This window comes from Schistocerca americana, chromosome 3 (genome assembly GCF_021461395.2).
Source record: "Schistocerca americana isolate TAMUIC-IGC-003095 chromosome 3, iqSchAmer2.1, whole genome shotgun sequence".
Taxonomy (NCBI): Eukaryota; Metazoa; Arthropoda; class Insecta; order Orthoptera; family Acrididae; genus Schistocerca; species Schistocerca americana.
Window position 1 is genome coordinate 523,564,065 of NC_060121.1, and position 12,543 is coordinate 523,576,607.

The 12,543-nt window shown below is 44.7% G+C and overlaps 1 protein-coding gene across 1 annotated transcript; it reads left to right on the plus strand.

Moving 5' to 3' along the window:
- Positions 1-212: 212 nt before the first annotated feature.
- LOC124607400 (cuticle protein 70, isoforms A and B) lies at positions 213-5,903 on the plus strand. Its single transcript, XM_047139721.1, has 2 exons — positions 213-361; positions 5,511-5,903. The coding sequence occupies exons 1-2, from the start codon at positions 350-352 to the stop codon at positions 5,814-5,816; spliced, it is 318 nt and encodes a 105-aa protein (XP_046995677.1). The 5' UTR covers positions 213-349; the 3' UTR covers positions 5,817-5,903.
- Positions 5,904-12,543: the final 6,640 nt, after the last annotated feature.

Consider the following 12,543-nt stretch of genomic DNA (forward strand, 5'->3'; position numbering starts at 1 on the left):
GCCCTGTCTGATCGCTTCAAACAGCAGTGTAGTGTGTAGCTGCTGTGACAGCTGGTCTCTGCGAGATGTCGTGTGGATGCCCAGAAGGAGTGCATAGCGGCACGCGCCGTGCTGCCCCCGTAACGAGGCTCATTAAGAGATCGCGCCCGCCCCGGCCCAGCCGTGGTGGCACCGTGAAAGGAAAGCCTTGGCCATCGCCCGTCACCGCCGCCACTCGCCGCGCTCCAACCCCGGCCCTGGGCGACGCGCCGCGCCGCTATAAAAGCGTCGCGCCTCAGCTCCGTCGGCACCGTTCGCTCACAGCCTCCTACAGTCCACCGTCTCCGACGCCACAACCCACTCCGACATCATGTACAAGCTGGTGAGTCCTACTCGCTACCTAATCATTAGTCGTGGCTCTACATCTCTGACTGTGATTAGTGGTCACATTCAGAGCAGGGCGTCTCGCAGATAAGTTTCGTATAGCACTTTCATTTTTAAAGAAATAGATGATGTTTTATGGGAGCAATAGTACATTGGGTATGGTGAAGAGTACACAGTGGAAGTATTAGGTGGAAGTGGGGTACCATTTTTCCAGTAGCACTTCCTTGAGCATTTGTTGCTACTATGTAGTACAGGCTACTTATCTTCCAAGCACTGATAAAATAATTCTGTCGCCTTGGCCTTCTCATTTCTCTTCATATTAAGTACCGTCCACGTACAAAACACTCAGCACTGGTTAAGCGTAACATCGCTACTGTTGTGCATTATACGGTCACTGTGAAATGTCGATCTCGTGAAATCGTTCTTTTTAATTCTGAGCGCACAGTGAACGCGTAAAGATGCCTAGATAAATGCTACCTCCTGCCAAGTGTGAGGGCCTGGTAATAAATTTCGCCTGATGCCTTGCAGCCCGCATAACGTAACTGTCAAGCCTTATCTTCATCATGACAATTCTCGGCTGAACTCTACGGGGTCAATGAAGATGCTCCTGCTGCGTTTTCTATGGGAAGGGTTTGATCACCCACAATACAGATCGTAACTGGCTCCCCTTGAGTTTCGTATCTGCCCACATGAATCGCTGGCATTTTGGCACAGACAACGAGCTGTAGACCAGCACAGAGAATAGGCGTAAAGCGTGGGTGGCTGCCTTCTGTGACGAGGGTCTTGAAAAGTTGGTACAACGCTATGGCAAATGTCTAAGTAGGAGCGGCGACTATGTGGAGAAGTGGCAGAAAGGTGTAGCTAACTGTTGCAAATAAAACATTTTTGACTTTCACAGTGCTTTCCATTTTGCGACCGATCGGACCTTACTTACCTAATAGACTGGTGCATATTGCCTGCATAGGATAAACTGCTGCTCTTCCACCCAACTCTGAAATGCGTTACATAAACCTGTCAAAATTGTTTCGTTCATGCTTCAGTGCTTATGACATTTCAAGTTACTAAAGGAAACAAGGAATACTGCAAGAAGAATCATTGGAACACTAAACAGCCAGACTCATAAGCAGAATAATATCAAGACAATGATGAGTTAGGCCTATTAGAGTACTCTAAATTCTTGTAAGACACACTTGTTAACACAATGTTAGTTACGTCTGTGCCAACTGGCAGCAATATACTCACTTTTATGACAATGTATCTCCCCATTTTCGAAAACTTTTCAAACTTACATATGTACAGTGGCCAGCATAGCGGAAAACTTGAGATACAACATTTCCACATGTCTCGATGAGAGAAATTTGTCAGTTAATGAACTGACTGGGAACGTGAAAAATTATTTTTGTTAAAAATTAAACCGCTGAAGTATGAGTCTAAATTCCCTGTTTCGGGATCCATTCCTCCACGTACAGCCACTTGCAGTCAAGTAGTTCAATCGTTCCAGCACTGTACTGGTATTCCAGACGAATTAGGTTTGATTAGCAGTCTACATTAATAGTTTAGACTGCTCCCGTAAATCGTTTCAAAAATTCAAATGGCTCTGAGCACTATGGGACTTAACTTCTGAGGTCATCAGTCCCCTAGAACTACTTAAACCTAACTAACCTAAGGACATCACACACATTCATGCCCGAGGCAGGATTCGAAACTGCGACCGTAGCGGTCGCGCGGTTCCAGACTGTAGCGCCTAGAGCCACTCGGCCACTCCGGCCGGCTAAATCGTTTCAGCCGGATGCCTGGACGCTTCTTTCACGAGACTAAGATCCACTCTTCACTCTTCCTCCTCTAGCCAAAAGACTGCTATACTTCTATCAGCATCTAGACAACGAGATGTGAAACTGAAATCACCCTTTAGTTTGAGAAACTGTGGTGGTTGCGCTCGTATACATATTAAAAGGAGCTCGTTATACGAATTAATAAGATGGTTCGAAATAGTTCCTTACGTGCCTGTCTAACATTCAACTGAACCAAGAATGTTTCATGGCTTCTATGACGGTACGAAGATAAGGACAACATAACATCCTGTCTCCTAAGGCTGAAAATCACCGACCCGGCCAGAAATCGAACCTGGACCAGTTCAGTTTGCGATCTGTCACGCAGGCCCCGCAGCTACCGAGGCGAACTTTCCTTAGAATCGTAGTTTTGTCGTTTGAGTCTTAGAGAAACGCCTGTCTTGCGACTGCCTCAGCAGGTACTCAATTAGACGCTCGTTGTTGCTGTTTTGGCGTGCTCTACTTTCATCACTGGAGAGCGGATGACGCGTGTTACGTGTAACCGTGGCGGTCGACAGTCGCACCACCGCCGGATAGCGGCAGCGCCGGCCGCTGTTACGTGAGTCGCGATTCCTCGGGCCGTTCCCCACCGTCGGAGCGCGGGGCAGAGGAGCGCCGACTGGCGGTAAGGCTCCTTTCACTGCCGCCGCGCGGCCTGCCCTGTGAGAACGACCGACATCATGGCGACAGCCACTCCCGCGTCTCTGTCTGTTCCTTGACACTTGCGTGGGAAGCCAATGGCTGCTGTATTTCTAGTAGAGATACACTATGAGAGCATCGCGTTTAGCTTCATGCTCACTTGGAATGTGTGTTAATGACATTACGAACTGGGACCAGAGGACTACTAAATTCGATTTCCCGATACCAAAATCTCACCAGGCTCAAACCGTTACTGTGCTAGGACGTAGTGCACAGACCGTAGAAATTAAGAAAACAGAAACAAATTTAACAGAAAGAAGAAGGACTAATTTTAGACTAATTATGAGTATTGGTACTAAATACAGCAATAAACAGTTCGGCAGCCTCGGCCAGCTGAGCAAGTACAATGTATACTGTTTGGTGTTGTAAAGCAGTTCACGTTGAAGATTCATCTGCATCTCTTGTAGTAGGGATAAAACGCTAGGCACAGAAATATTTAAAAGTCCTACTCCCCAGAAAAGCGATGTAAGCAAGGCTGTAAACATAGGCGGTGAAAGCCTACAGGCCGGCCGGGTTGGCCGAGCGGTTCTAGGCGCTACAGTCTGGAACCGCGCGACCGCTACGGTCGCAGGTTCGAATCCTGTCTCGGGCATGGATGTGTGTGATGTCCTTAGGTTTAAGTAGTTCTAAGTTCTAGGGGGCTGATGACCTCAAATGTTAAGTCCCATAGTGCTCAGTGCCATTTGAACCATTTTTTGAAAGCCTACATATTATTATCAAATATCGATTAATTTCATAAACAAACTGAATGAAACATCTGGCACGTTTAGGAGCCCATCAAAGGCATAAAAGCTTATTTGAACGTCTCTTGATGGGACCATCGAAACTGGTACTTTATTTCCTCTTAACGTTCCGGATTTTATTGCCAGGTCTCTCCATTAATTGGAATGCTCAAATTTTTGTTTCTTGAAACTCGCCTTCCAAAGTCGACTGCACTCTATATAACGTCCTGAGACTTAAAATTCGCTTATCTCTCCCAGAATAGCATAAAACATTTTTGAAATAACTATAGACATTGCTGTTGCCTTTGGGTAAGAAGTGTAAATTATCAATAGTCCTTCTTGACCCTAGGCCAGTGAGTACGTCGTATAGGAAATAAGCCCCATCAGCAAGTTACTGTCGTTCATTGCTACTGGAGTACACACCAAGGCCATCTACACCATCTTGTTTCGGTGCAATGTGAATCTGAAAGCTACCTATAACATCTCTATTTCCAGGGCATCCCTTCATTCTAAATTAATTATATACATTTTCCGGCTGTTTCTTTTCTCATCAAAGACTCCTATCGTAGCCGTGTCACTTGTGTCATGGGAGGCACTGCACTGATCAAAGCAGTCCATTTAGCAAATACGTGATCCATCTGCTGGTAGACACTGGTTTAGTTGTTCGTGATCCCAGTAAATCACTTGAAACGAATCACAGTTGCTGCTTACCGATCCCATATTGTGTCAGTCTCGTTTGCATTACTTCTTTGTTTCTAGAAATCCCGTCATTGAAGGAAATGAAGACCATATCACTGTAGCAACTACGTTCTGTCTCCTGCTCCACAAGTGTAAGCTTTCTCATTCCAAGTTTCTTGCAAAATTTTCCTTTATTCTTTACACACACACAAAAGATTTAACAAAAAGCCTCCATGAATATGCTCATTTAAAGGCTTATATCACTGTGAAAACGCACATTTTGCAAGAGCAAATCGCTTTCCGATTTAGAGAGTGATTTGCTGTTTAGAGAAATAAAGCTGCGTACACAGCAACAATTGCTGCTTTTCCAGCTCCAAACAGCCCCTCAAAGAAGTAATTAGTGTGTGGTAAGAGCGCTGGGTTATTTTGAAAGCTTCTAACAAGCAGTAGAGCTTCTGATAAGACACAAAAAGCAAGGAAGTGTTGTCTGTTATTGTTATTAACCAGGCGTATACCTGAAACGTGTGGATTATACTGAAAGTGCCTTCGTAGTTCATGAAATATATTTCCTGACAATTCTTTGCCCAAGAGGGCGGGAGAGGAGAGGTGAAATTTTTTTTAAGGTTTCACGAGAAATGATTGTGGGTACACTTGTTACTAGTAAATATCAGTTACATATTCCGCCTTTCTTAAAACTGATACCTAATTCATTTGTCTGTCTCTGTGATTGAGACAGCATTCGACTTCGGTTTGTGAAGGTAATGTTTTTTCTAGGGATGGGGGTGGAAAGAAGCTGCTGCCCTTCACGTCTCCTGCTCGGTACGCCTTCGGCTTTGTAGTAATATAAAACATGAATATGTCTTTACTAACTTTTCGCCGTTTACCTTACAATCTTTATACTCTCACGATCTTTTCGTACATGTTTCGTTCTTAACAAAATCACGCATCGTCCTTAATCCACTAAAGAAGAAATGATAAAAAAAGTGGCCTACACGACACTCAGTGGCCGGTAAACTGACATTGGTTGTTGCTGCGGTCATACCTTACTGAACGATTCGCGCCTCGGATTTAAGATCAATTGTCATTCCACTCTTCAATGGTGTATACCGATACTTTGAGAAGAGGGTTTCTGTGAGAATAAGATGATCACGAACAGTGAACACCATCTAACGGCCGGCATAGGCTGTAGCTCACCGCTAATCGCCGCCTCCACCCACAGGTGATCCTGCTGTGCGCCGTGGCCGCCGCCCACGCCGGCTACCTGGGAGGCTACGCCGCCCCCGCCGTCGCCGTGGCGCCCGCCCCCGCCGTCGCAGTGGCGCACGCGCCCGCCGTGCCGGTGGCCACCTCCTACGCCAGGATCCACCAGGTGACCAACTCTGTGCCCGTGGCCGTCGCCGCCCCCGCCGTCGTCAAGGCTGCGGTGCCCGTCGCCGCCCCCGTCGTCGCCGCCGCCCCCGTCTTCGCCGCCCACGCACCCCTCGCTCTTGGCCACGGCTACGGATACGGCGGCTACCACGGCTAAGCTAACACCACCACCGGCAGGCACCGGGCCCGACTTCATCACGAGGCATTACTATTTAAATAAAAAGCATCACACATAAGCTACAAATGACGTCTCTTATTACAACAACCTCATCCCTGATCTGCTTTACTGAAAGCGTCACGCCAATATACTTAGTGTTTATCCCTCAAGAGCTATATGGCATTAATAGTTATCTTTAAAAATCATGTAGGAGGGCAACAGTAATGGTATTGGAACTAATGAGATAACAGTCAACTCTGTGTATTGGAAAAAATAATGTTTACTTAAATCGTTGAAGATTTTGATCTGTAAGGCCACATTCTTTCCATAAAGCTACGAATGTCACAGTGAGCAAGGGCAACACACAAGACTTAAAAAAATAACGTGATAACAATTATTTAATTCCACTAAATTGTATACCAACAGATAGATTAACGAGGTCTTGCAAAGTATTGCCAGAAAATAATCGGGCATGAGTGTATCACCCACGAAATACACAAGGAATTCGTTGCAAATAAGCTAGATGGAACGTTACAAAGTAAAAGAGCCCGAGGAAGACAACGACTGGCAATTTTACATTGTTAATGAGTTTAATTAAGCAAAACTGAAGAAGTTACCTTCTAATGGATCAGGGCCGAGAGCAGCCAATCAATCGAAAGATTGATGATGAAGAAGATGAAGCTACACCGCTTAGCCGCGAGCTAACGGAACCAGAGGTGACGAACAGTGGCGGATTTACGTATAGGCCCGCTAGGCACGGACCTAGGGACGGCACCTTAAGGGGGGCGGCATTTTTTTCTCTCTACTCATTTCAACCATTTACGTTTTAAAATAACTGCGCTTACAAACGACAAAAAATTCTAATATTGTTGAACAACTTGCTAGTTTAAGTAAGCCTTAAGAACGAAATTTCACAATACAAGCTCGGAAATATACGTAGTTTACTTGGTGACTGAATGGAAATTTAACACTGGGCTTCTATCTGATATCATCTTCATGACCGTTCAAAATATTTTGAAGTAAGCTGTCAGGACGGCAATCTACAGTACAAAGTTTGAAACGTTATTATTCCGAGAATGTTGTCGGGTTCTACTTAACCATACCATATTTTCCCTGTGAAAATACGAGGACCCCTGAAAAGCTGTGATAAACTAATCAGCAGTTTCTTAAATACTGTAATATGTGTGGGTCTCAGTATATCTGAGCGTTGATTTAATGACACTTGTTTAACAAAACATGTTGAAATGGGAATGTTTTACATTTTTAAACACATGTTTATACGAAAAGAACATATGCAGAATATCTAATAACGTGCGCAATACATTTCATAACAGTTTCAAAATTTTATTTATTTATTTACTTAGTTACTTTTTTGGTGAAAAAAGAACAAGAAACCAACTTTCGTTTGTCTTATTTATTGTGCTGCAGCCTACACGTTATCAAAGTTCCCACACTGTGCCATGGAATAGTTCGTGGCATTGCAAATTTTATATTAAACTTCTTAACTAAGCTTTTTTTCTTCGAGGAAAGGTTATTTTTATTTTCTGTTGGAACAAAAGATGCATTTGCGTTTAGACATAACAGCAGTGTTCATACAACTGCCAATAACTAACTTTGTACTATGTCTTCTCTGCCCACGGAAACCACTAAAATGTTATAACAATAAGTGGGATAAGACTCGATCCAGCACACCTCACTGCAAGAAACTGCAAAAATTATTTGCTTTTTAAATTAGAAAAGACAGTGTCAAGAATATTGAGAACATATATGTGTCCCACCTAAAATTCCGGCGACGCGGGAAACGGAAGCCAAAATAGGGACTGTCCCATTTTCTTTACGAGACGAATTCCAGCTGGCAGGTGTGCTTCTACTGCTTACTGACAACAGAGAAACAGGCGACAATGAAATTAAATTATTTTGCATTGTCGTTCTTTCATAGCACAGTTACGTCGAGTAATCCGAGTTGGTCAGTTCATCACTCCGTGTTTAAAGGAAAAATCTTCGTACTCGTGTGCCGATTTTAAAGTAAAAAGCTCTGTGCTCATGTGCGGCGTAGTACGATTGGAAGTGGATACAGTCTTTCTTTCTTTCCTTCCACATTTTTTTTTACTGTTGGTTGACAATTTTGTAAGTGCCTTAACATGCAAAACAGTGAAAAAAGCAGACGTGCAAAATTAAGTGAGTCGGCGTTTCGGAAATTATCGAAAGAAAGGCGAGAACGAGAAGCCAATGATCTGAAAACGCTTGGCAGAGAAGATAAATTTTTCGCAAAAAATATTGCTGGTTCGACGTCGAGTTCAAGTAGTACGGATGATATTTGTGACACTGCAGCTGTTGTAAAAGAAGTAAATACAGACAAAACTAAAGTTAAAAAGGAAGAATAGCAGACTGTTTCTGATTTCGAGTTTCACGAAAAACTAAGTGTCGAGTCAGACACTACAAAAAGAAATAACCTCGTTAGTTATGATTCTGCAGAATGGTGTGTCAGTGAATCAACACTCGACATTCGCTTACAACGTGGCATTAATCAAATTTGTAAAGATCATTTTACTAATTCAAGAAGATCAATAGGCGATAAAACCAGATAAAACCAAATATTTGAACAAAAATGTGCTTTACCGTAAACTTTTAAATGGTGAATCAACATCGCGTGATTTTCTAGTATACTCCTGTAGCACTGGTATTGTTTTTTGTGCACCATGTAAACTGTTAGAAGGTAAGACCGCGATTGCTACTAATGGTATTGCGGACTGGAAAAATATTTCTAATGTTTTATCTCATCACGAGAATTCATTTGAACACAAAACTTCTGTGTTATCACTCCTAACAAGAAAATGGTCACTTGGAACAATAGATACCCATTTTGAGTCATATGTTGAGGCTGGCACAGTGCGTTGAAAAGGGTTTTTGCAGTAGCGAAGAAGCTAATTAGTTGCGAACTTCCCCTACGTGGACACGTTGAAAGATTCCATTCATTAAATAATGGTCAGTTTATGATGTCCCTTGAACTTATAGCCGGGTTTGATCCTTTTCTCGTAGAGCACGTTGAACGATATGGAAATCCAGGGCAGGGACATACAAGTCATCTTTCTTCAACAATCTGTGATGAAATAATAGAGCTTCTTTCTGAACGAATAAAAAGAATTATCATAAGTGAAATAAAACAGGCCAAATTTTTCTCTATAATAGTAGATTCTACTGCAGATATTTCACATATTGATCAATGATCTGTCTTATTAAGATATGTGAATGAGAATGGTGAACCTGTTGAATGTTTCCTTCTGTTTTTACCAACACCGGGACACAAGTCCGAAAACATAGCTGAGGCCATACTGAAAGTCCTGAATGCAAATTCCATTGATATTACTGACTGTAGAGGCCAGTCATATGACAACGCAAGCAATATATCAGGAACATGCATTGGTTAGTTAGGCACGCATTAAAGAACGAAATCCGAAAGCGCAATACGTACCTCGGGGAGCACATTCGTTGAATTTCGTCGGCACTAGTGCTGCAAGCTGTTGTCTAGAAGCATTTTCATTTTTAACGTAGTGCAAAACCGTTATAATTTTTTCTCTGCTTCTCCACACCGCTGCGATAAACTTCTTTCTTTCATGAAACCAGGGAGCAAAACGGTAAAAAGTTTATCAAAAACACGCTGGTCAGCAAGAGGGAAGCGTGTGTAAGACTATTTGAAAACTGAGGGGGTGGGGGGGGGGGGGGGAGGCGTTGTCAGTGCCCTCACACATATTGTTGTTATACGTTTGAAAAACCACTTGTGTGAAATGAGGCTTCAGCTTTATTGAACCAACTGAGCGGACTAGAAACAGTATTCATGAATGACAACTTGGAAGGACATACTCCAGAGATTTAATAGTGTAAATCTGAAACTGCAAAGTGTAAGTATTGATACTACAATAGTGCATGATTTATATGAATCACTTGTGGGATTTATTGCATCTATTCATGGTATGTTCGAATATTATGAAAATAAATCCATGGAGATTGTGACTGATATAGACTATGAATGCCCCTATAAGAGATCACAAAAAAGCAAACTTCATGATGACGAAGAAGCGGTCTCTGAAGAAGCTTTAGAGTCGAAACGTTTTTACCAGTACTCGACAACTTGTACGCCGAATTAGTGAGGAGGAAGGAAAGCTATAGACCACTGTTGGACTCCTTCACAGTTTTCAGTAACCTTAAGAACAGTTCACCTGATGATATTGCTGAACGTGCAGCAAAAGTCCAAGCGTCATATGACACAGATTTAGAGCCTTCCTTCTCTAGTGAATGTGTACATTTAGTGGAACTTTTGAAATCTTCTGTGATTAGTGATATCCCAGTCAAAATGAGTAAATTTTTATGAAAAGAGAGGTTACAGTCCGTATTTCCGAATGTTGACATTGCTCTTAGAATATTCCTATGTATGGCACAGAACGCTCGTTTTCGGCTCTTAAAAGACTCAAACCGTACCTACGTTCTACTTTGTCTGAGGAGAGATTGAACTCCTTGTCCATTCTTCACATCAAAGCCGACCTCCTAACTAATAACGTCTGAACTACGAAGATATGATCTACAAGTTTTCTGCAGTCAAAGCCAGACGCAAACTTTGCTGACTGGTGTGTTTGTTTATTTGTTCATAATAGTTTTAAAATTTTGCGATTATAATGCGATTTTTATTATAACTTAGAGCACATTCATTGCGTCCTCAGATACTGCGTCTGTTGTCTTCCGAGTCTCGAGCGACGATTTGAACACAATCGGCCTGAAAATGACGCTGCAGCCGCTCCTGGGGGCAAGAACTTCGGACGGAACGCCTAATACGACACAGCACGGTAAAAGAACGTCGTAATTCACAGAGGGACTCAAATGACGACAACCGGAAGATAAAACATTTAGCACAGCTTGGACGCCATTCAGAACTTAACTCAGCTATATTGATAACGTATAATAAACACAAAGTGCGCACAGCGTTCGGAACAGCCGCAGCTAGAAGAAAACGCCACAGCCGTTGCTATTGGTCGGCACACACCACGGACAGAGCGCCAGACGCGGCGCGGACGCAGAGGGAACGCCTAGCACAACGTAGGCATAAATACCGGACTCGTTCCACACTGGAATTAGTATCAGACAGCACGTGAAGAAGACTGTGAGTCACGCAGTTGAAATATCGTGCAGGAAAGACGCGAATAACCGACAAAATGCCGATTAATCAACATGACAACGCCTCGCAGGGAAAGCTTGAAGAAATACATTAGAAGCCTCTACGGGGAGGAAATGTGTTTAAATATTAGAAAGCTAAACAAGCTTCGACAAAGGAAGGGCAGACTGCTCAGTTCTCTCTGTTTCCTGCTGCATTGCCGAGAAGAGGACGTGGTTCCTGTATTTGCTAGAATCAAACATCACCCCAATTCGAGAGCGGCCAACAGAATTAAAGATCGAGAGAGCTTAGAATTGGTCAGGGAGAGAGTACGTGACATGCGCCACCGACTTGATGTGACGTCCAGAGAGTCGCTGGCTCTACACATTTTTATAGCGAATTTTCTAACCATACAAGACTGGGACCGAGTTGATGGCACCTCCTGGTCACTAGCTGAGTGCACGAGGAAGAAATCGGCGTCCTGTCAACTAGCCAAGTTTGAACGTCTTAACAACAAAGCGCAGCTGAACGACGAAGCTCGCGCTGTCGTCAACCTGAGTAAGAAGGAACTGGACGCGACCACCTTGAAAGTATTGAGCAAGGGATTCAATTTTGCAGTTACCCCCAGAAGTATTCCTGTTGCTGCCTTAGTCAGTGCAGTAGAGCAGGTGGCCCTGAAACTTCCTGCCAGTGTGGCTGAAGAAGACCGACGAGAGACGCGTAGGGCGCTCACTAAGGCCAAGCTGCCCAAACCAAACATTTCTGGTGACGAGAGGTTGGCCCTCAAACAACTTCAGCAGCGAGCAGGTGTGGCCATCGGGTGGTGACGCTGCGCGGCAGTTTTCGGCCCAGCGTCCGGATTTGGGCGTTGTGTGACCGACCAGCACGTTCGTAAAAGCTGCGGGCGGTCGTCTGGAAGAGGTCACGGAGCAGAGGTACGTCGTGAAGATGAGCGGTGGGGAAATCGTAAGGCATGTGTAAGGCCAGCCGAAGGATGCGATTCTGCGGTGTCTCCAGCTTCTTCAGGTTCGTGTCGGCGGCGTTCCCCCAGACGACGGCGGCGTATTGGAGTACAGGGCGGAGCAGCGCCTTGTACAGAGTGATGCCCAGCCGCGGTGGTAGTTGGGAGCCGGGGTTCAGCACCGGGTACAGGATGCGGAGCCTGGTCCGCACTTTGTTCTTCACTTCGCGGATGCGCGGAACCCACGTGAGTCAGCGGTCGATGGTGACACCGAGGTAATGCGCCGTTGGGCGCCACGGGACAGGGCTGCCACCAACGGTGAGCGGTTGCAGGCCCGCAGGAACGAGTCGCCTGGTGACGATCAGGAACTGCGTCTTGGCCCCATTCAATTGTAGACGCCACTTGACGGCCCAGGCTGCCAGGGTGTCAGCGGCGAGCTGCAGACGGCGGCGCAGGACGGCGGCATTGAGGCTCCTCGTATATAGAGCCGTGTCATCCGCGTACAGGGTGAGCCGCACACGGTCTATCTTTGGCGCACCAGAAGCGTACAACGAGTACAGGAGTGGCCCCAAGACCGAGCCCTGCGGCACATCGGCGTTGATGCGGCGGACGGAGGACAAGCC